At 44.7% G+C, this 25467-nt stretch overlaps 1 protein-coding gene across 1 annotated transcript; it reads right to left on the bottom strand.

The window, feature by feature from the left end:
- Positions 1 to 769: 769 nt before the first annotated feature.
- Positions 770 to 20032, bottom strand: LOC133627112 (inositol monophosphatase 2-like). Its single transcript, XM_062010306.1, is given in 9 exon segments — positions 770 to 885; positions 1466 to 1617; positions 1800 to 1958; positions 5339 to 5391; positions 6228 to 6273; positions 8622 to 8726; positions 13121 to 13254; positions 19452 to 19578; positions 19677 to 20032. Coding segments are annotated over 9 exon segments (1248 nt in total).
- Positions 20033 to 25467: the final 5435 nt, after the last annotated feature.

Genomic DNA, 25467 nt, shown 5'->3' with positions numbered 1-25467 from the left:
TCTCCCAAGTAATGAGTGATAGGACAAGAGGAAAAGGCCTCAAGTTGCACCAGGGAAGGTTTAGATTGGATATTAGGAGAACCTTCTTCACTGACAGGCTAGTTAAACAACAGAACAGGTTGCCCAGGGAGGTGGTGGAGTTCCCATTCTTGGAGATATTTAAAAGATGTGCAGATGAGGGACGTGGTTTAGTGATGGGCTTGTCAGTGTGAAGTTAGTGGTTGGACTCCATGATCTTAAAAGACCTTTCCAACCAAAATGATTCTATGATATACATATATATGGATATATAGCTATGACAGTTAGGAAACAATAACGTCACTTTTATTGCGTTCTTAAGTATCACAGAACAAGGGTATTATAGGCACACATTCTCAACTACTTGTCCTTACTACAGTCCTAAAGCTCGTTTACCTGAGATCTGCATCTGTAAAAATAAAGTTCCATTTTTAGCTGCGTGTTACAAAAGACTAAATATCAGCCCCACAGATATGAAATGATAACTTCATTTTGAGACTAATTTACTACAAGTAAAATATGCTATCTTATAAAAAAGATACTGCTGAAAGAGATACATATTCAAAAGGAAACAAGATTCTTAGAGGTTTAAAAATCTCCCTATGCCTTTCCACATAGTAATAAATTTATTAAAAATATTTGACACAGACAATCTCCACAGAAAGCATCCTGCTGAAATCACGTACCATTTAAGCCACCCATCTTGCAAAGGTTAACATAGTTTAGGAGAGTAGACTCCATAGCTAAGTATTTAGTTTTCATCATCCCGTCTGTAGTGAATGGTTTGTAATTCCTGAGCTGTGAACACAGCCATCTCTCTGGTGCCCGCAGCAATCACTCGGCAGGACATCAGATCCAGCGGTCCCCCTGAGAACAAGGGGATTCATGAGAACTGTCTTACATTATGTAAAAAGGCAATGTGTTCTGAAATAGAAACCATGTTGTCATTCAGGAGGTTCAGAAACACTGAAACAATTTCATACGTGGCTCTTTTTGGGGTGGGAAGGACAATCTTATTCAGCAACTCCTATCTGGAGTCACCAGTAAACAATTACTGTGAGATGTGTACTGTCTAAATGAGTAAAATAATAACCTGGAATCATCCTTTCTCAGGAGGATGTCTCCCCAAATCTGTTTGGAATCTGAATGCATCTACCATTCTCCTGGGCTAGTTCTTCACTGTAAATCTGATACTTTAAAGGAATTATTCAGTCATCAAAATAGAGTTTGACTCAGAAGATCTTGATGTGATGAAACCCTGGGCTGGAATTCCATCACTGTGTCATGAATAATCAGCCAGACTCTAGTGGAGAGTACAGACATTTCTACAGGATGCTGCTAGAAATGAGGTAGAGCCATAGGAAGACTGTATTGAGTTAACACAAGTTGCCCCAAAATAGCCACTCGGTCACCCAAAAGTCAACAGAGACAATGATATTTTACTCACCTGAAGTGTCTATCACGGTGCCACCTGCCTCTCTAATAATGACAGTGGCTGCTGCCAAGTCCCAGCAGTGTAACCCAAACTGGTAATAGGCGTCTGCAGCACCGGACGCCAAATGGCACAGGGCCAGGGTTGAGCTCCCGATCACACGGACCCTAAACCCCACGAGAAGGACACATGGTAATGGAAAGCAGAAAGGGCCTTTGATTTCAACCTATGTGTCAAGATTGCAAAACATGCCACATACTTGTCTGGGTTTTGCTTTCAGGGGGCGGGAGGGAGTGCTTTTAATGACTTTTGGTCACTAATGTGAGACATATATGGTAAAATATCTTACCCGTGTGCTTGGGCCTTGAGCAATCTCTCAATGTTTCCAAGGAACAATTTCAGAGTCGCAGGGTCACGTTTTGGACCAATTTCTGTTAAAATTAAGGCCTTCGAGATATCTGCAATGTAGGCAGTTGCTTCCAGTAATTCAACAGCTTCCAGGCAGATTCTAGAAATTTGTTTTTAAACACAACACTAATGGACTTTTCACAATAAAACAGTTTTCATGCCCAAATTTTATACCTCTAACTCTTTCATAGGATAAGTGACAGCTTTGCATAAAAATTCAAGCAAGACCAGATTTCTCATACCAAACAGTCTGATCTAAACAGATATTTTTAAAACCAGAACAGAAAGATTAAAAAGAAGTATGCCTTCTTACATTCCTTCTCTTTATACACACCATTTGATTTCATTGACCGGTCAGCTTTTGGCAAATGTACTAACATTAGCGGTCAACTAAAAATAAACGGGGGACCCAGCATAATAAAATAAACGAGGGATTAGCAATGATTTTAATCTAATTATATTTGAAAACAGGATTTCATGAATAGGGAACTTCAATGAAATTTGTTAATAAACTATTTGGGAATACAGTAAGAGCAAAGGAAACTTTCTACCTAAACCACCAGTCATTCAGTAATAGCTCCTCCTCATTCTGACATTTCAGAGACTGACGACACCTTATGACTGAGAAGAACCCTTACCTATTACAAATGAAACCAGTATCTTAATTAAGAAATACTAATATGAGTGTTATTTCTGTATTGCATTCAGCAAGGGCAATTCTGCCCCACAGCAGATGAGGATGTCAGCCTTGTGTACAGTCAAAGGAAAGACCCACAGTGACTTGCAAGGTGTTGAAGTCGTCCACCTCTGAGATCTGCATACTGCTAGTCTATAACAAGCGTATGCCAATGCAGATGCAGATGGTTCATCAAATGCCAAGTGTCTCTGCTTCTGTTGTGCCAGCTGAACTTGGAGGCATTAAAGGCATGACAAAACTCAAAGGTTTAGCCGTTCATTACTTAGTAACTAAGCTGTGTCCAAGTGTCAGCTGTCACCTCTACTGTGGGTTAAAGGCGAGGCATTCATTCCGCTAGAGAACGGCTGCCTGCTTATTACAGCTAATTGCCTAAGTTGAAAATTCTTAGCAGAAGTAGCAAGGGGGTTTTCAAACTCAAATTAGGCTGGAGACATCATTTAATTAAACAGGCTAACAATGAATTTAGTATTGCAGAAGTAGAGTATGGATTCTAGCAATGCGGTAAACGGTTGGTGAGCAACAGGTACGTCATTAGATTGAAAGATACAAGATATCACAAAGCATAACTGTAGGAACACAGATTTAACAATCACTTTTTAAATTATCGAATTCAAATACAGTAACACCCATCCAGGCACGCTGCAGGGTATTCATTGTTTAGCCATCAGTGAAAACTCTGGATGGTGAAAGCAATTTGCCTCAGATAATTTTGCATAACAGGCCCAAGTTATAATTACAGAATATCTAAAGCACGCCTCATTGCTGAAATGCACCAAGCATTCATACCACACCAGTCACAGCTAGGTCATGACTAAGTTGTTCTTCTGAGTTCTAAAATGAATTTCTAACAGATAAGTGGCTCTCTTCAGTTTTCATAAAGGCTATAGGTAGAAATTAGTTGAAGAGACTAAGAGGGAGGTCTCTGTTTAGGAAAATGAGCTGGCTGATCAAGTATCAGTGGGGTTTCACGAATTCAGGGTACAGGAGAAAATTTACAGGCTACTCCTTACATTAGTACAGGCCAGAAAAATAAGGAGGCTTGGTAGAAGAGATTTAATGGTGATACGGATAGATTTATGAGGAAAAGAACAATTCTGTTGACCACAGAAGCACATACAAGGCCTGACCTGAACCTAAGCATGAGAAGAAACACCATTCATGATCAAAGGGAAGATGGATCCTTCATTTAGGTGCATCCTGATGCCTGGACTCCCATGCCAGGCCTCTACAAAATTTGGCATTGACAAAGAAGAGTGTTTGCCTGGACTGTGATTTCAAATGATTACATGTGAATAATAAATGTATAGCGCAGATCAATGTTATCCAACAGTCACATTTCCTAGAAACAAAAGGCATGAAGTAACGTGACAGCCTAGACCTCCAACACATCATGCATTGGTGAAGGCTGCTTGACTTCCAGTGGTGGGCATAGGGAAACACACCCTCTCTTCCAGGGCTGGTTTATTTCACTGAAGCCACAGTCCTCACAGAAGAAGAGCAACTGTGATTTTATATACTTAAAACATCAAAAGAAGTGAGACTAAAGAAGATCCATCTTCACTAGTGAAACTGGCCACCACCAAATTATGTCTCTCAAAACACAGGCAAATTTCAAAGCACTTGCAAGGGCAGAAGGTCCACTTCCTTGCTTTGTTCTAGATTTGGATGTCCAGAGAAAGGAAGACAAAGTGGCACGTGCCAAAACTGTTCCTTGCCCATCTGGAAACCAGAACTCTGACTGCAAAAAGGAGTGAGGCCATTTCAAAAGTGGCTCAGCCAGCCCAAATGGGAGCACATGTTTTTAGTCTCTGCCAGCACGGGCTTTTGTGGAACATGAGATATTCAAGCACTGAAAAAAAAGGTGTTATATAATCAAGGATTAAAATCTTAGGGGTCATTGACATTACAACTCTCCAAATAGGGAGATCCAGCTCATAATTAATCCAGGTGAATAGTTAAACTTCCCAAATTTCAGGGAAGTTTTGAGGGTCTGCTTGAGGCACTACAACAAGTCTGTATGTTCAATTGCTTGAATTTACTGTGTTTCAAATTCACGATATCTGGTTTTGGGATAAATTTTTTATCACCTCCTGTGTACAACGATGTACATTTTTGGCACATGTCTGCTTCTGTCTGTTCTCATCTGCATTTTGATTGATTAAAAGAAAACTTCACTACATACATGTGATTATTGTTATCTGTTATCCTTAGGCAAACAGATAGATCTGTAACATGGTTTACCAATAAAATAATTCCATGAAAATGTTGATGAAGTATTGCTAGCTATTTGCATATTGAAACATACCGCACACAAAAGCAAGCTGTTAAAGAACCCCTAATGAAGCACTCATCCTTTAGTTTACAGTTAGCATGTGTGCCTACAGACATAACACACTTCACAGCCGACACAGTACTCTGAATTTGATTCACCATTCACATTGCATCTGGCAAGGGGTTTTTTTGAGGAAGACACTATTAATAGACTCTTTCCCTGAAGACATTTGCAGGAATTTCTTCAGTACCATTCAAGGCTTACATTCAGGTCAGTTCCCCTGTGTGTACTTTGGCTCCTTTTCAGCTTAATACTTTTTTCTGCTTTTCCCATTTGTTTACTGAGGGAGATTTAACATCATTCTTTATTTTTGTTTCAGCTTTGTTCAGTTTACATAACCCAAATTATGCAGCATCAAAATCATGATGGTGTTCTAGAAAACATAAATATTAGAGAAAGCTGTCTGGTAATAATATGTAGTATTTAAAAGGATCTTTGGGAATGAACAAACTTCAGAAAAGCATGGAAGTGTTTCTCTGCAGATTCCATGTTTGAAAAGTCTAACTAGAGAAGTACAGAACATTGTGCTGTTTAAACCAGTAACAGGCACTAGCGCACCTGAAAACTATGTTGTTATTGCATGGAACTCTTGGTGGCTTCACTTACAGCTATACATGTATTTGAGATCATGCAATTAGTCTGAAAAAGGTACATTCCTTTGAATAGCTCCTTCTTCTGTATATATCAAACTGTAAGCTGACAACATACAGAGAAAAGGCAGTAGCGTGATCGGGTATAGCTAGGAGACTCAAAATGGCACATATGAAGGCTGGATACTTAACACACCCCCACCCCCCCGCCAATAATCAAGCTCTCGTGGGAAATACACTTATTCTCCATGTTAAGAAAACCATAAAGGTAGATTAAATTAACTAGGCCCATAAGTTCAGAGAGGTCTTAACAGAAATCAGTTCTGAATTGCCTCACAGCAGCAGTTAGCCTTCACAGATACCGCTTGTAGGAAAGAAGCAATAATGCTAATATAAGAACACTGGGAGATGTGTTTCAATTACAAATAGGCAACACTATTATTTAACTCACCACGGTTTTGTCTTACAAAACCTTGCCCACGTCAGTACTCTCTTTTTTCCCCACATAAATCCTATAATAATATTTATAATAATTTGTAAGAATTATCTTTCAATTGCCAGTTTGCACAAGTAGGTTTTGCAGGACTATCATTTTAGACTAGTAGAGTATGACCACATGAATTAAAAAAGGGTGGAAAAACCTGAGTAGTGGCTAGCTTCTTTCTAAAAGTATTTTATTGAAAGTTCCCATGTGATTTTGAGGGTTCTACCCACATCTCAGACACTCATCTTAAAGAACATACTTCATACCTCTTTGTTAACAGCAAATCCAATGCTCACTGCCACTGTCGGAAATCTGTGAAAAATAAGAAAAGACCCATCACTAATGAAAAATCTCTTGACTTACTCGTTATGCAACTCCCTCAGGCAAAAAAAACCCACATGGAGCTCTGTGGTTTTACTTGTGTCAAAATGCTCCTGGCATTGTACTATTTCTCCTTTGTTGTCCTCTTTGTCAGTGTCGTTAAAACTGAATTTACTATTGGAGAAGGCAAGAAATAAGCACAGGAAGATACCAGGCTTTTTACACGAAACGCGTTGTATATTTTAGTGATCTTTTTGCCTTAGTGTAATTGAATTACCCAGTATAAAATCATCACTGTTGTTATAACAAGTCATCACTTTAAAGAGCACAATCTGTTCAAGTTCAAGCATCAGAGATAGCAATCCAGCTGCACAGATACCTTGCTGCTGACATCAACGTAAGGAGAAACCAGCTCCTCTACCCTCTCTTTCATCAGTCACCATCATGTATTTAATTTGCTCCTTTTGACTAAAGTATAATTATTACACTTTAAACAATGAAAGGAATTCATTTCTTAAAAACAAGTTTTAAAAAGAGTTGTGAAGGCAAGGCTCAGGAAATATTGCTAGTAAGAGAAAATGTCACTTGAAGAAAAGCACATGACATCCCTCCACCTCCCCTTGAATTCTAGGGAATTGCACCAACAAGTTATTTTGTTCTCATTTAATGAAAACTGCAGTTATGTTACATCACAAAGTACAAGGCAGAACATATTTTAAGCAGAAGTATTACAAGCAGTCATTCATTTACAACTTCTAGGACTTAAATGATGAATTAAAGGTTTTGCACTTCTGTGAGAACGAGCCCTAGATTTACTTTTGCAGAGCAGTATTCTGTAAGTCTAAAAACAGTATCTATGTACAACTTTGTTTTTTCTACTTTACATATGTGCAAAGGTTGTACTTCTTAGGAAAACTGAAGCACTTGTATTTGAAAGGGAGAAAACGTCACCACTACAAGGAATAGGTAACAATCACATAAGGCGTTAGGCCAAATGTCATCATAGCACAGCCTTGTTCCTCCAGTTCAGCTCAAGCCTCTGCATGTTCATGTGCGGTTATATATAAACAAGCTGTGAGTCAAGAGCTGTGGGCCATTAAGCAATCAGCAGAAACTTTAGCTTACCTTTAGATAACAGTCTAGAGCTCTCCCCAGCACAAACACACACTCCCTCAGATACACTAAGGGAGCTACAAAAAGATAAAGGCATGTGTTCTGGTTTAGCAAGGAGCAGCTTTTGGCTTAGTAACAGGGGGAGCGGGTTGCAGTGAAGACCCGGTAAAGAGTTTGCGGACTCTCCCCCGGCTCCTGGGTTCACACCCACCTCCGGCCTGGCTGGGCCAATCTGGCGCCTCTGCGATCACTATTTAGGGGACGGGAATTTGGAATGCGGGTCAGGAGGTGTAAGAGGGATACAAGATGGAGGCGACCACGCGGACCCTTCAGCCAGAGGAGGAAGGAAGGAGGAGCAGTAGACCGGAGACCCTTCTGCAGGCCGTGGCGAGAATGCAAGCTGTGCCCCTGAAACCTGTGGAGATCCGTGGCAGGACTGAGAGCCACCAGCAGCTCCATGTGAGTGAGCCCGGACGGGCGAGGGACTGTGTGGGGAGACGGCCATGGCCCAGGCCGTGTTGGAGAGCCTGCACGCCGTAGAGCAGCCCCACACGAGAGGCAGAGAGGAGCTGCAGCCTTTGGAATGGGTGCACGTCGGAGCAGCCCGTGCAGGGCTGCCATGTGTGTGAGTTACCCCACGGACTCGCAGGGAGGACTGGTGTGGAGTTCACCCGTCCTGAGGAGGGACAGACGGCAGAAGCTATTGGGAGCAGACTGACTGAGACCTCCACTGCCTGCCCCCCCGAACCGTTCAGGGTGGGGGGCAAGGTAAAAACCCCGGGATCAGGGCTCTGAGCCCGGGAAGAGGGGAGGTGTGGCGGGAAGGTGTTCTTAAAAAGGCTGGTTGGACTCTTCATTGACGTATTCCTCTGTGTTGTTTTGTTTCGTTTTGGTTATGTTTTGGGTTTTTGTGGGTATGTTTTAGTTGATGCTGCATTAAATTATTTTCTGTTTTCTTCCCCAAACCAAGTAGCCTGGTCTGTTTTGTCCTGAACCTTAAGCAGCAATTAAGCCCTCCCTGCCCTCGAGCAATTCTCAGCCTCTTCGGTACTTGAGGCTAATCGTGGTCTTTGTTCCCTGATGGGCCGAAACCAGGACAGCATGACACCTACTTACAAGACAATGGAATAAATCTACCATGGTAAAACATTTTCAAGAAGAAGAGAGGCTTTGTGAGAAGCTACATTTTGCTCTTTTATGTACTTCCCAGTTCACTGTCCACTTACCTGTGCACAAAGTTGCACGTTCCATCAACAGGATCAATAATCCAGGTCGGACTGTCAGTGAGGACACATTTTGAACCAGCAGCAGTGGACTCTTCTGCAATAAACCTGCATTTGGTGTGGAGTAAAACAAGTGTGGTTTAGAGATGTGACGTGAAAAGACAAATTCCATCTTTCTCTTTTTGAAGAGATACTTAATTTTTAATATCTGTATATTTTAATTAATTTTTATATCTATATCTATATGTATAAACGTACATACTGCTTTTTCTTCTCGGAATAAGGAGCTTTCATAGAAACTTTGAAGGAGAGTTCTCAAATTCATAGCACACTATTTTGCATGGTAAAAAGGGACTCCATTTATGTTTCCCAAAATATAAAAAAGTCATGAAAATGAATACAACAATGGATCTAAACTGGCACCCCTGGAACTTCAGAAGGAGTTTTTTAATGCAGAATGTCATTTTATGGGTTAGGACTGTCTATTGCAGTAAGTAATATAAACTGCAAACTGTAGCTGCTTCTCTTCTGCAGCCAAATTCAGTCATTAGGAAATAACACACTCTTAGAAAATCCACAATCTCACTCCTACTTGAATTTTTTACAGTAGACTGACTCGAGAAATGAGGTTTACAAAGCTAAACTTTCTTTTTCCCGTGACCTAGAGAAAATCAACAAGTTATTGGTTTTTTGTTGTTTGGATGCAGAAGGCACAAATTGAAATCTGAGCTCATCTTCTGTTCTGTTGTTCTGTCCAAATTTCTTTCAGTAGATATCCTTTTCCTTCAGTAGATACCCTCCTTTTTCCCTGGGAAATGAACATCCAGTTCTGGTACACTTCCTGCTGACCTTAATTATCCCTGCTCTCCCATGAACTGCTCACGGCCTGTTTCTTTAAGTGCTGTGCAGCTGTCACTCTCAAAGATCTGAATTAAGTGCTGCATGTACAGAAGGTGCAGAATCAGACTGCTAGCACTCAATCTTGCTTTTGGTTTCTCATTCAAATAGCTGGTAGTGGTATTCAGAATCTCCTCCAAACAGTTGAAGATGAAAAAACTCCTCTTGATGACACAAAGAGAAAAAAAAAAACCCAATAAAATAAAATAGCTGCTTGCCCAGGGCTAGAGTAGCAGCTATTTTTTCTTGTGCTCTCAACAAGTGCTGCATGATGCCACATAGCACTTGCAATTGTGAGCTTAAAATGTTCCGCAGACAACACAGGAGGAGACTTTGTGAACTTTCCAAATGCTTTCCCTGAGTAAAAAAAGTACTGTTTTGATGGCATTATAGGCCCCTAGTTGGTATGAAGAGGGAAGAAGGAAATGTTTACTAGGATTTTCATCTCTATTAAAGCTGAAGGAAAAGTCTTGGTGTGGAACTGAGAAATGAGAAAGACTAGAACAAGCGTTTGGAATTCTTTCAAACGTAACATTTTGCAGACTGTTTGCTGTAAATATTTCATTATTTTGTCATGGTGCTGTATAATTTTGACAAATGATACAAATCTTTTACAAATCTTGTAATTAGCATATAAACCCAACCACACACTTTGGCTGTGCTACTGGCTGCAGAGGAAGCTCATCTTCTTGCAGATGGAGCACATTCTCAGACTGTCCACCTTCTCCATAAATTATGCTTCTGCTTCAACCCTCTGCCAACCCCCACAGCCAAAGCCTGAACTGTAGCTGTTTCCTTGCCAGTTCAAGACAGATGAAATGGTAACCTCTTTAAAGACAAGACTACTTCTGTGTGAGTTGTTTTGCTCTCAAGTATTGTAAGTCTGTTTCTCACCTTTTCCTGCACTGGGATGTGACGCTGCAGTCCTCACATACAGAAATGCTAACATGAAGCTGAGGAACAGCAGTGCCATTGATACAGTCTTGATGTCCAAGAATATTTTTTCCAAAATGGATGCAGGATAAATTAGCTACACATTTAATGAAATTTGGGCTAACAGTTTAAAGTAAGCCCCTTGCTGTTATACAACACTAGGAACTGTGACAGTTGCTCAAGGTCAATGTGAGATGTGTTGTTCTATGGCTTCCTGTCCTGTAAAAATATGCAAACTAAGCAAAACACTTGGCTTGAAATACTGGAGACAAAATTTTATGAACAGCTTGAGAAGCAGGAGGTATAGCCATGTTATCACAGTAGTTAATTTGACAGCCTATGAGCTCTCCTTAAATCTGGATTAAAGTTTTCTCCCACTGAAAATGAGTCCAGTGATTTTAGCCAACTCTCATCATACATCTGTTCTTACCATGGTGCCACTCTGAAACTCATTGTTGGAACAGCAGGGAAACCTGTAGCATAGTAAGTGCTGAAACCTGCAGCAAGGGTGTCATCCAGTAGAATGCAGGAGGTTCAAGCCAGGGCTGTCCCCTCACCTATCCCCGTATGGAGGCCTGAGAGCAGAAGGCCAGGAAGCTAGTGCTGGATGTCACTCTCTATAATGACTGTGTCGTGGTTGTAATGTCTACAGGATTAAGGCCACAATTAAAACTGAAGATGACAACTTGTGTAACAATACAGCCTTTCAGGCTGTGCCTATCCACAATTCAAAGATCTATCGGAAAAATCCCCTTTTGAAAAAACTCACTTGAAGGATGTCAGAGTACCAAAGGGTGGTGAGAGATGAAAACTTGGATGAAGTGTGAATGAGGATGATACATATCACTGAACCAAGTGGAGAGAAGAAGAATGAAACGTGGGACAGAATTCTCTTTTCCACGTGTTTTCCTAATACTTCTCTTTACTTCTGGGTACACTTCCAATATCTCAAGACTCATCACTGTCACAGTGCAAACGGCACAGATTCTCATGAGAACCCTTTTAAATTTTTAATGTATTGTAATTTTTTTTTACTTTTTAATGTTCCTCTTAAGGTACATTTGTTGATTCAGAGAACATAAGAATCAAGAGAGAAGAAGTAGCAGAATGCTTCCAACAGCAAGATTAAGTAACAGACTAAACAAAGTGTGCACGATCTTTTGAAGTTTTTGTTTTACTTGAATTTAAACCTTGATTGCTACTGTGGACTCCTCATTGCAAATGTTTTAATCTAGTCTAGTTAAATCTAGTTTAATCAATTGTTTAACATAAATGCATTTACTGTCTGAACAAACTCTAACCAAACCCAATAACCAACATCAGCAAAATACTGAAGAAATAGCAATTCCTTCATTTGCCTATAAAGTCAGAAGCTAACTGTACAGAGTTAATAAAGTCAGGGATTCTTCAGTTTCTAGGTCTTACACTGACCTTAAAACTTTTGTTCCCATTCTGAGTTCAATTAAGCACTTCTGATGAATCTTATTTTATGTGTATGTTTTATGTTCTCTGGCAGACTGTTCAAGGCAAAAAAACCCCACAACACAGGAGTGGAGATGAGAAAGGAGCACAGGCAGCAATAGTCGAAGGAATATTACACAAATAATAGGCTCGTAAAGCCTGGCACTCTCTTGAGAATGGTGGCCAAGAACCACACATTGTGCTGCACAGTACTGCTTCAGGATGTGATCACACACAACACGTATTTAGAAAGCCATATTTAGTATACAATGTTTTTTCTGTTCCTTCTTATGGTGGGGTGTTGGGTTTTTTTTTCCTAGCAGCATTGTCGATAACCAGATTAGTAGCTGAGCCCTCCAGATTTTCATCTTTGTTGATTTCTGCACAGTGCTGGAGTGTAAGGCTCATCTCTGTCAGAGATGCACACAGTTAGAAAGAAGTCATACAGCATTTAAAGGATACACAGGCTCTGCACTGGCTCTGCAGGAAGATTCATTTTATCCATGTAGACTGAAGTCAAATGTTTGATGCAGACCCTCTGCATCAAACCAAACCCAGACAACTCATAGAATCTCTCTCTATTCTGCACAGGTGCTAGGAATGGTTATTTTTCAAATTGACCATAATAATTCAAGAGAAGCCAATAATTTGATCTCTTTTTAAAACCTTGGGTTGACACCCCATATACTAATTTATAATCTCTTCATGTACATGCATCAAATGATGACGATAAACAACTCTGCTCCTCACTCATTTTAGGACTCCATACAACACAGGGTGGATGTGATTAAATACGGTACTTGTCCTGATTTGGCAAATGCTTACCTATCATGGCAAAAGAAAGCAGAAGAAAGGTCTGTAGGACAGGACATTTGCTATCATTAATTTCAACTATATTTTAATAGATATCCTGGGAAGAATTCTTATACACTAGAGGACTGATCAGTGGAGATCCACATGGAACCTTTGTACATGATACCCCTAGAGGGGAAACACGACTATTCAATATATATCTTAAGAAACATAAAGATAATAAAATATAAAGTACTACGTATAGGGAAGTAATACTTCTTAAACAAAGGAGTCCTGTGAAAATGTCCAACAGCAATAGGTTAATATACATGAGAAATAGATACTTTTAAAATTCCCTTGAAGTGCCAGTCAGATATTTAGCTCTTAAAGGAAAAAAAAATCATCCCATAGGCACTCACCTGTGGGAAGGAAATTTCTCTTTCAGAACAGAAATAATTCAACTTGCCACAAAATGATCAGTTTCTGTTACAAGATCTGCAGCAGATGTCTTTGTGGACACTTGTTTTTCCTCTGTTAGAGCTTTCCTAATAATCTGAAACAGAAGTTCACAGACCATAGTTGTTGGCCATTCATCCAGTGCACACTAAAATAATATATTTACTGAAAAATTATACCTAATCCTGAAAAAACAACTGTAAGCCTAATTCTACCAGAGTGTGTTCTCATTCTTCTGACTTTTTAAAAAAGTCCTTCTGAGCTAATGAGTAGTCTTTGGAAACACACCATTTTGAATCATTCTGTGAGAACCACTCTTGACAGTTCAGAAAGGGACTGAGGAACGGAACGCAACTAAGAGAATAAAAGGATGATGGCAGTTGTAGCCAATTAGGAAATTACAAAAAATACATGTAAGATAAGAAAGAGCCTTAACACTCAGGAATTTTTCATGGAAACTCCCTCTGCTTCTTTTCTTTTCTTTAATTTACAGGGTCAATACCCCACTGCTCTCTTACTTTAAAAGACATGCAATAAGGCAAACCCCACTTGTTTCTTTTTTTTTTTTTTTTTTGCCAGTGAAAACACACAAAGTTTATTTTATCTCGAGTATATGGGTTTTTGGAACTTCAAGAGCTGACCACCCACTAATTCCCAAAGAATTTCTATGTCTTTAATAAAACAAAAAACTTAAGACTTTTCCCTAGGTATGGAACCAGTGATCTAACCCTGGACTCTTCTAGAAAAGTCTTTGACATGTTTTTTAAGGATTTAGCTGTTATAAACTCAGAACTAAACCACATCAACTGCAAATGCACATATGGGAAAACAGTTAAAAGCTTTCTTCTAGTTTTCCCATCTTATTTCTGGTTTTTTTCTGTTCTTTCATTAAAATAAGAAGGCAGGATGCAAATGGAGCTGACTTATTTTTATAACCAGTGAAAACGATAAACTATTTGAAATTAGGAAAACAAAAAAAACTCCCAAACATTAAACACCTCTTATTTGTACAGAATTATATTAACTAAAACTGGCAGCAACAAGACCAATATTCCAAGTCCCTTCCAAAACTTTCAAATATTTCAATTGTTTAACTAATTTTCCACTATCCACTACTATTCCAAATATCAAAGTAGTTTTAAAGTGTTGAGAAATGCTTGATGACCAAAGAAAACAGTTGTGCTGCATGGGAAGGGGAACCAGCAACTCCCAAATTTCAGTCTCGCCTCTTGGTTTTCATAGTAGAAAATACTGTGTTTGAAGAGTGTGCTGATTGTTCTGCCAAGTAATGGATATGGCCAACTGTTGCTTTAGTACAGAAGGTGTCTAATGAAGGTATTCAAAACACTAGTTATGCCTATTTACTGAGCTTGTGAAGGCAGGTTAAAACTTTTCAGCTTGACGTCTTGCAGAGCTTCACTATTGTATATAAAAATATTAACTACACTTACTTCTTTTACTCCCCTCAATGCCCTCCATGGTTTTCTTGAAGGTTTTGCTGTAGGAGCATAAAAGCACAACTCTAGGAATGCCCTCGAGCTCCTCTTCAGTACAAAGTAAAATTCAAAACAATACAGCCATCTTGGTTGTGTATTCTAAAAAAATGCTACTCTGTTACAATTTAATTGTTCTTTACTTTTATACTGCCTGTACACAAGTAAATGCCCTGCTTAGAACAGGGCTCAGAACTCTGCATAGTGAAATAGATGAGGAATATGCTCCTTTTAATAGAGAAGATTTCAACAACTTCTTAGCAGTGCCATGGTTTTGACTTCTACTCAGTTTTAATATAAGATTAAGGAGATTTTTGTAGCCATTTAAATCAGTATGTGCTCAACGAGGGAGTGAGATCACACCTGAGCCTTGCTGCAAAAACAAGAGAGGTGCAAGCTCTCTGCTGTGGTTGTTCTCTGCAGTCAGTTGCTCTTCACCCTGTGATCCAGCACTTGATCTCTCCCTTTTTAACACAATCCTTTGCACCTCTCAGCACTGAATTTATTATTTTTCATTTCTGACCCTTTCTCCAATTGCTCCTGACCATTTTTAACTCTGTTTCTCTGTTGATCTGCACGTGCCAGCCTGAAGCTCCAGTCACTTTGGAGGTGCGACTTATGCAAGGGTGTGACTGATCAGAAGCAGTGTCTGATGGCCTTCTCACCTCTCTCTTCCTCTGCAGACCTGTGCTGAGGGGCTGTGACACACATTACCCAGTCCTACGATGTGCTGCTTCTCCCTGCCTCTTGTGTAACTGATGTGTCAAGGGAAGAGCAGAAGAAGGGAAGTCACAATGCTATGCTGAGGTCATCAGCTACATATGGGCACCATCTGCATCAGCTCACCTGTGGTGGTGCCATGGGATGGATTCATCCCTGATAATTCTCTGCATTCTAGGAAGGGTCTGACAAAAGGGACTCATATGCATTTGCATCAGCTTGTATAGGTATGCAATCCAAGCTAGTGTCCCCCACAAAGACCACATTCCCTGCATCATTGGGGAAACAGCTTTATTCTTCACAAATTCATCAAATAGCTCAGAGTAGTCCAGAATTCAGCTTATGTTGAATAATCCCTAAAAATCATCTACCTACAGAGTATTACAGCCCGGGGCCTCAGACTACTCCAACAACATCACTCAGCTCCTTTCCTTGCAGAAGCCTTACAACAAGGTTTGAAGACACCTACTGCAATTGCCTGGTCTTCCCAGCTGGGCGTGAAGCTCCAGAAAAGCTTCTCTCTTTCTAACAGACAATAGGTAAGTGAAAGATCTACAGGTGAAGAACTACAGGTTGATGAAATGAAAACTGCTGATTGTTCCTTATCACTATTGTACAACAAAACTGGCAACCAAGATGCTGTATTTTGTCTGTAAATGTCTTTTATACTCTATTATAGGTTGTATCTAGACTGGAAATTTTACAACAATTTCTAAGCAGCTGGTTTTTGGGAGTGTGGTTATTTACAGCAGAGCCACTTAACACTTATCCCATGCTGCCTTCCCTCTAACAAAGAATTGCCTAGATCTTATCCTAATACCCTGTCTGGGAGCATTTGGTGGGGGGGGTGTTATGCAAAGTGATGGGCATTTACATCAAGCAGTACATGCACGAAGACCACATCACAGAGCAAGAGCGAAGTTGTCCTTCTCCCTTCTTCATTTCCCACGGAGCAGGGCACAGTGCAGTCATGGTCCTGGACTTCTCCTTTCCTAACACCTTTGTGAAACTAATTCACACAAAGGAGAATGAAGAGGACAGAGGGAAAAGACGCCTTCTCCCCCAGTACCTGCCAGGACAGCCACCTCCAGTGAGGTCCTTGTGGTAAGTATTTTATCTCACCTTATCCTGGGAATTCCAAGTTGGTTTTACTTGCCTGCAACATTGTCCTGAAATATTTGCCCAAACACATAATTAAACATCTAGATAAAAAGGATAACTATCTGCAAACAATTTAGGAAATATCAATCCAGTTTGTTAAAAAAAACTGTCTGTGTTCCATAGACAACAGCCTAACAATATCCCTTGGGTGCAAATATGGGGGAAAAAGACTTTGGCTTTTTAGAATCAGCGGATATGCCTTTTTTTTCAGTGGGATTCTGTGAGGTCTCTTATGCCTCACAAAAATATCCTCTGAAAAAAAGAGTCAAAAAGTACTTAGTGTGGACTGAATGTGATGGCTTCCAGTCTGAGTTTCTTACCCTTTTTTTCACCCATATGTACATCACTCATTTTGGTGAAGTTTCTCTGACTGTAATCTCAGAGAACTCTGCAAATATTACTCAGTGCTCTCAACAGCATCAAGGATGCTGTTTTTTTTTAAGCAAAAAGTCATACTAAACCAACAAGCACAGTCTCATGAATACAGCAAGCAGAGCATACTCATAGAAGACCTTGCAGAAGAATGGTTTCAAAAAGTGCAATTACATGTGGCCTCACAGAGCAGGTTTTGCATCATTTTCATGCAGGTCAATTACCAAGGTTACAAAACCATGGCCACTCTCATTATGAAAAAGCCATACGTATTAAATGAGAGTCTGTGATCATTCATAAAAATAATGAAACTAAGTAAGAGGATGGGCGAGAATGTCACAGTTTTAACCTGGGAATAGAAGTTATTCCAGCAACACAACTTTTGACAAATATTCAAGCAATCACTTCTTTAATGGCCTTTGAAGTTTAGAAGAAACTATACCAAAGCATAGATGTCGATCCATTGGAACGAAGATACATTTTACTCCAACTCATGAAATGTAAACCAAACAGTCACGTTTGGGGACAAAAGGGGACACCAGGAAATTGTATTACCGTCTACATTTCCCTAAAAATTCAAAATCTTGACCTGCATGCCTTTCTTTAGGTTGGCCCCTGCACCAAGTCTCTTTTAGAAACTTTCTAATGATTCCAAGCCTTCCTAACCTGCCATGGTCCTGAAAAATGGAGGGCCTTAAAAGCAAGGCTAAAGTGGTGACATTTCAAGCAGGCATGGAAACAGGAGGCAGATCTGGGGAGAAAGAGTGCAAGCAGACTTCTAGCAATGGAGGCAAAAGTGGAGAGCTCTGAGGGGTGGGAAGAGAAGCAGAAGAACAAGATGAACATGACCAGCGGAATCGACTATTTTTGGTGACCCATTTGATCAGTCAATTTTCAACAAAAATCCAGTCCTACCAAACCTATATCACACTGCATTTTGTGTTCTTGTCTCTAGACTCTTTTGGGGACAGCTAGAAGTGGATTGACACTTAAATAAAAGATACAGCCCTATTTGCACCTTTTCCTCCACAAGAATCTCTGATGGGTTTTGGAACTAAAAACATACCTTAACGTTACAAAGTTAATAAAGACCCGACACAGTTCCAAAGTCCTACTTAAACAATATCTTTGACTGGTTTAAATTTGGGCTGCCGATGAATTGGGCATTTCCTGCCAGTTGCACTGTAGCGATGGCAAATTGTGAGCTAAAAAGATACCAGGATGAATTTTCTGGCATGTTTATATCTTCCAGGAAGAGGTACTCAGCTGTGGTCTTCTAGGCAATTTAAATGTCTGGAGATGGTTATGGCTGTGAGCAAGTCATGAGTTTCTCCTGTGAAATGGCTGGCAGAATGAGTATGCTGGAGACACTGCTGTTTGGAGAGCCTGTGAGAGCATGACCTGTCATCCCAATTTGGATTACCCACTTATTCCCTTGTATTACTAAAACAAGTCTCCTCTCCTCTGGCATTCTGTTCCATCTTTGTGTGTGTCTTTCTACTAAGGAGAAAATACATTTAATAACACACATTAAGGAAAAGTTACAGGTCCTAAACTCAAGATAGAAAAGGGAGGCTCTTAAATCATAGTGTACAGATACAACGTGAGTTTCAAAATAGAGCAGATGGAAGCAGAAGAGAAATACATGTTGCTGAGGTTTGTGTTTTACTCAGTTTCTCATCTGAACAATCTGCTGATCCCATTTCTTGGCTCTGGTAGAGTTGGTGCAATTTTTGCTGCTGCGCACAGTGCGGCCAGGATGTCTCCTGAGATGACCAACCTTCTGCTGTGTCAAAACACGGATCTTAACTAAGCTAACGGAGATCTTTGCAAGGCCACTGCCGATTTATCCCCAGCAAGTGAAATTCAGTTACTCTGAAGACACCGGTATGTAAAAGAAGAAGAAAAAGCCTCCCTGACACGGGCATTTTTTCTCTGCACGAGCTGCTCAAAACTAAATGCTGGTCCTGGAACGTGCACATACACAACATTCTGGATAAAGGCACCACAGCGTAAAGCTTCAGTTATACACAAATTCAACCTTAACATCACCACACACTTCAAAACGTGACAGTAATAGAATAAACGCTCGGTGTACATTTGAAAAAGTTACTAAAACCACCTTCACGCTGACAGTTCTTTCCACCGTATTATTGAAGTGAAATCAGAATACTTCCAGTTACAAAATAAACTGGCCTTCACTTGAAGGGGCTCCTCGTCCTTAGCTGGACGTGACCCCCGCGGCCGAAGGGGGCGGCCGAAGGGGGTGGCCGAAGGGGACGGCCGGGGTCTCCGGCAGCGGGGGCCTGGCCCGCTTGCCACCTACCCGCCAGCTCTGCCCCACCAGCCTAATGCCCACACGGCGCTTCCTCAAACCGCCCGCCTCTAGCACAATTCTTTCTTTCATTTCGAAGCGCAGCCGGTACGGCCGCCTGGGAGAAGGATGCTCCAGCCGCAGGGCAGCCTGCTCCGCACCCCCAGCCTCTCCGCGCCCCTGTCCCGCCGCCGGGCAGCGCTCCGCGGCGCGGGCGGGGAGCGATCCTCTCACCTGTCCGGCGCGGAGCGCCAGCTGCACCGCCGCCTCCGCGCACTCCTTCCAGGGGTCCCCGCCGCCGGCCACCGCCCCCACCTCCTCCTCCTCCTCCTCGCACGGCTTCCTAGCGGCGGCGACTCCGCTGTCCGGGCCGGGGCAGGGGGCCGCGGAGGGCCCGGCTCCTCGCCGAGGAGCGGCCGCGGAGGAGGGCGGCCGGCCCACGCACCGCCGCCCGCTCGCCCGCCCGCCCGGTGCGCCGCAGCCGCCGCTGTCACTCCGCGCCGTGGCGCCTCCCCGCTGGGGGGAGCGGGCCGGAGGGAGGCGGCCCGGCGGCTGCCGCCATCAATGGGAAAGGCGGGGCTACAACGCGGCGCCTGGCTGCTGGGCGCTGACTGGAGCTGAGCCCCGGGGCCGGAGAAGGGCCGGGAGAGGCGGGGAGGGGGCCTCCGAGAGGAGCGCCGAGGCCGCGCCGAGCCGCCGAGGGCAGGATGTGGCGGAGAGGCCGCCGGCCCGGCCTGCCCCGCACCGCCGCCATCAGCACTGTCGCCGCCACCGCCACCGCCATTGCCGTGGCCCAGCCGCCCCTCGCCCGACATGGCACAGCGGCCGTTACCGCCGGCCAGGCTGGGCTCCCCAGTCTGGGGCTGGGGCTGAGGCGTTAGTTTCCTCCGAGATAACGAGCCCCTCTTCCCGCAAGCCCGAGCGCCCCTCGGGGGTACCAGCGCCCCGTGGCTCCTGTGAGCCGGGCCCGGAAGGCCCGGGGCCCGCTGGTGTGCCGGGGCGAAGGGCGGTCCCAGGGAACGGCAGGCCGGGCGCCAGCGTTATCGCCGCTCGGAGGGAAGACCTGGCGGCTGGCATCGCCCATCGCGAGAATGAAGGGGAAAGGTGGGAAAAGTGGCCCGGGCAGCGGAAGGTGTGAGGAGAAGGAGACAGTGTAGCAAACTGTTAGGTTCATCAGTTTATTGGTGCTTGGGAACGGAAACGGATGCTGACAAATACATTGCCCTTCAGATTATCCATTTCTCTTTGTATGACATTTTGGATTTGTCAATAAGAGAATTAAGAACCTATTGTTAAAACAAACACATAAGCCAAATTATCATTAGTTGGAGCCAGCAGAGCAGGGGGGACCAGTGGCAGACAGCTGAGAGATTCTGAATCTACATCTGTTACGGACGAAAAAGTTGTCACATCTGTTTTCTTCTATAAAGGAATTTATTAATTAATGTTTAACATAAAATAAAGACATTTAGCAAGCGGCAAATGAGCAAAACAGCGCTGGGTGACCGGGGAAACACAGTAGTTCCGCCACGGCACACTTTGGCCTTCTATTTCCCGCCTTATATAAGATTTCAATGCTGTCCACACGCCTGAACATAGTCCATGATTGGGTTCCGAAATGTCCAGCTTTTACGTCGGAGATCTTCATTGGTCATCCTTAGGATTTAAAGTTCTTTTTCCTCTGCATTTGCTGTAGATGGGATGTCCTGATATTCCCAATTTGGTCCGTATTCCTCTGCATTTGCTGTAGATCGGATGTCCCGGTATTCCTAATTTGGGCATTTTTGGGGTCCAGCAGTACTCCTGTTCCCTCTCGATTACTTATTTTTAAGCACTATCACAGTGTCCCCATAGCCCATTTTCACGGTCCACCCCTAGATATCTATAAACAAACAGAACTGAGAGCTGACCTTATCTCTCTCTAAAACACTTATCTCTCTAAAACACTCCATATTAAGTTTGTCACACCTAACACATATTTTTCTTAAACTCTTATTATTTTAAATACTATATTTATTATGATCAATAAACACTCTATATTATGGTCAATACACACTCTATATTATGATCAATACACACTCTGTATTATTTATTACACCAGCATGGCCGTGGCAACTCAGGATGGCTGCTGCTGCCTCGCGGATCTTGCCATGGGATGTGTAGGAAAGGACCAAACCAAGGCAAAGGGTGAGATCAGGTGGTTTCTGGAGGAGCAGAGGTGGGAAAACAGAGAGAAAAGGGGTTGAAAGAAGCAGGTCACACGTACACAGGGGGCTGATCAGTCCACTTCTGTGGCCTTGCCTTGCAGCTGATCACCACAGCCTGTCCTGCTTTCCCAATACCTGCACATCCAAGTGCTTTCTAGGGCAAGGGATCTCTCTGCTCTAGGTACAGATGGAGGTCCGAATGCCAGAGCATCTGAGTGGGAACTACAAGTCCTCAGGTTTAGTGTCCTCTGTTGGGGGCAACTGGTGAGAGCAGTAGGGGGGGTGTGTGTGTGTGGTGGTTTGGCCCAACCAGCCCAGTAGCAGCATGACAGTCTCTTGCTCGGTGCCCACATCCACCCCCACCCTCGTTAGGATGGCAGAGGCCCCAGCGAAAGGGCAGTAAAAAGATCACCAAGGTTGTTGTGGATGGAGACAAGGGCAGGGAGGGCTCGCTGCCAGTGACGGTCCTGAGCAAAACAGACTCCAGTGCTTGACCGAGAGAGGAGAGTAGGAACGCTTATTCTACAGGAAAAACGAAGGTGGGAGCTCTCCTCATTCGTGTGCAGTCAGTCTGCTCAGCCCAGACTCAAATAAAGGCTGCCGTGGGACCCCTCTACAGGAGTAGGATGGACACCTTGTGACTGGGTTTGTGATGCCAGCTTTGACGTGAACAAGCCATTCTTCAAAGCTGGCCATGGTCAGGGAATCACGGAATCACAGAATGGTGGGGTTGGAAGGGACCTGCAGAGATCATCTAGTCCAACCCCCCTGCTAAAGCAGGTCCATCTCTGTCAGGAACGTGTCCATAGAGGTTCAGAGAGCTCCAAGGAAGGAGCCTCCACACCCTCCCTGGGCAGCCTGGGCCAGGGCTCCCTCACCTCACAGGGAAACATTGTTTTCCTTACATTTCAATGGAACTTTTGTTGTTCCAGCTTCTTTCCATGACCTCTTGTCCTGACACTGCCTACACCAGGAAAAAGGGAAAGCCCAGCCTCCTGACACCCACCATGTAGACGTTTGTAACTATCAATGAGATCCCCCCTCAGTCCCCTCCAGACTAAAGAGCCCCAGATCAGAAGAAAGCCCCCAGCCACAGCTCTCCTACTCCTCTAGAGAGGTCCCAGGGGAGCCTGTCAGCCAGCAAAGTGCTCCCTTGCCAGCTCCTGTGATGTGGGAGCTGTGACAGAATCACAGAGTGGTAGGAGCTGGAAGGGACCTCTAGAGATCATCTAGGCAAGCCCTCTGCTAAAGCTCCCAACTAGATCAGGTCACACGGGAAGGTGTCCAGGCCGGGCCTGAGAACCTGCAGAGCAGGAGCGTCCACAGGCTCCTGGGGCAGCCTGTGCCAGGGCTCCCTCAGCCTTCCTCTAAAGAGGCTTTTCCTTCGGTGAGACTACTTGTGTTGCAGCTCTTGTCCATCAGCCCTGGGGCTCTCCCTGGGCACTCCCATCCCGCCCCATCCCCTTGCCATGCAACTGTCAAAGTGCCAAAGTGCCGAGCTGCCGGCTTCAGGCTTCTTCCCTAGGGCGTGTCCCCCCCTGGCCCAGCCCCAGCACCAAGGACACCCAGCCCAGGGCTGCGTCATGGGCTCGTCTTTATTGCAGGAGCCGTGGCGGCCAGGAGGCTCAGGCCCAGCAGCCGCGCGGCGGATCAGAGCCGGCCGGGCTCAGCCACGGCGGCGGCCGCGCGTCCCGCGGCGGCGGCTGCGCGTCCCGCGGCGGCGGCGGCTCCTCACGGGCCGCGGGCGCCTGGGCTGCCCGGCCCTGCGGGCTCTCTTGGCTCGGCGTGGGCCCCGGGAGCGGCGGCTCCTGCTGCGGCTCCTGCTGCGCGCTCTGCGGCTCCGGGCCCGGGCCATGCTGCCGCTGCCCGAGCGTGCTGCTCAGCCGCTGCCCGCACTGCCGGCTCCCTGCCCCCGGCCCGCTTTTATAGGGCTGCTGGGGCCGGGCCCTTTGTGACAGCGCCACCTTCTCTGGCCCATCCACGCTCTCGGGCACCTTCTCTCAGCACTGACGTCACCAGGGCTGCACCCGCCGCGCTGCGCGTGGGCTCCAGCGCAACGATGGTGCTGACCACAGGGCATCCTACAGGGACCGCAGGGAAAAAACACCACGACACAGCCTGTTTGCTGTCAGGACTTGTGAACCTGTGATGGATCCGGGCTGGAGCAGTCTGTCCCTGAAGGACTGCTCTCCTGATGTGTGACCCTCGCTGGGGCAGGGAGTGAGGAGCTGCCCCTGTGGCAGGCCCCAGGCTGGAGCAGTTGGGGAGGAGCTGCAGCCCACGGCAAGGAGCCACGCTGGAGCAGTTGGGGAGGGACTGTCTCCCGTGGGAGGGAGCCCACAGTGCAGCAGTGGCAAGTGTCAGGAGGCCTCCCCCTGAGAAGCAGCAGCATCAAAGTGCATCTATAATGAACTGACCCCAACTCCCACTCCCCATCCCCTGCGCTGCTGGGGGGGCAAGGAAGGAGAGTCCTGGGAAGAGGAGGGGTGGCAGGAGGTTTTTTTAAGATGGTTTTATTTCTCACCTCCCTGCTCTTATTGTTCCTTTAATAAATCACACCTTTTTCTCCCCAAGTTGTTTCTGTTCTGCCTGTGATGCTCATTGCTGAGTGATCTCTCCATCCTTATCTGAACTCACAAGCCATTTGTTATCTCTCTCTCTCTCTCTCCTGTCCAGTTTGGGACGGGCAGTGATTTTATGACTTGGTGGGCCCTGGGCTAAACCACCACCCAATGCCTCTTAGTAATGAGTCACCCATCATGAGCACCCGTCGCTTCTTTCTACGGTGCCCATTACCTGTTGCTGGTGGAGCAGCTGATGGTGAATTGTTTGCTGGGGTTTCGCTTTCTGGAGCTTGCTCATCCAAGTCCCTTGCCACCAGTGCCTCACACTTATTTGTAGTTACACGGAATCTTAAGGGTCGGAAGGGACCTCGAAAGCTCATCCAGTCCAACTCCCCTGCCAGAGCAGGACTAACTAGAGTAGGTTACACAGGTGGGTTTGGAATGTCTCCAGAGAAGGAGCCTCCACAGCCCATCTGGGCATCCCCTTCCAGTGCTCCCTCACCTCAACAGGGAAGAAGTGTTTCCTTGTGTCTCTTTGGAACCTCTTCTCTTCCGGTTTGTAGCCATTGCCCCTTGTCCTATCGTTGGTCATCACTGAGCACAGCCTGGCTCCATCCTCCTGACACTCACCCTTGATGGATTTGTAAACATTCCTGTGGTCACCTCTCAGTCTCCTCTCCTCCAAGCTGAAGACACCCAGCTCCCTCAGCCTTTCGTCACAAGGGAGATGCTCTACTCCCTTCATCATCTCTGTGGCCCTGTGCTGAACTCTCTCCAGCAGCTCCCTGTCCTTCTGGAACTGAGGGGCCCAGAGCAGATACAATATTCCAGATGTGGTCTCACAAGGGCAGAGGAGAGCGGGAGCAGAACCTCTCTCCAACTACTGCCCACAGCCCTTCTAATCCACCCCAACATGCCATTGGAATTCTTGGCCACGAGGGCCCATTGCTGGCTCATGCTCATCCTGATGCCCACTGGCACCCTCAGCACCCTTTCCCCTACACTTCTCTCCGAGTTCATTCCCCAACCTGTACTGGTACATGGGGTTGTTCTTGCCCAGATGCCAGACTCTACACTTGCCCTTGTTGAACTTCATGAGATTTTTCTCTGCCCAACCCTCCAGCCTGTCCAGGTCTGCTTGAATGGCAGCACAGCCTCTGGGCTGGCAGCTACTGCCCCTAGTTTAGTATCGTCAGCAAACTTGCTGACAGTGCCTCTGTTCCCTCAGCAAGGTCATTAATGAAGAGACTGAACAGTACTGGTCCCAGCACCGACCCCTGCGGGAGTCACAGGCCTCCAACTAGATCCTGACCTGCTGATCACCACTCTCTGCCTTCTTCCCTTCAACCAGTTCACAACCCACCTCACCACCTGATCATCCAGCCCACACTGTCTCAGTTTTGTGGCCAGGATGCTGTGGGAGACGGTGTCAGATGCTGGACTGAAATCGTTGCCTGCCCGTCCTCCCTGCTCGCCCTG

This window comes from Colius striatus, chromosome 17 (assembly GCF_028858725.1).
Source record: "Colius striatus isolate bColStr4 chromosome 17, bColStr4.1.hap1, whole genome shotgun sequence".
NCBI lineage: Eukaryota > Metazoa > Chordata > Aves > Coliiformes > Coliidae > Colius > Colius striatus.
Note: the sequence above shows the minus strand (reverse complement) of the source record. Positions and strands in the feature narration are given on the sequence as shown.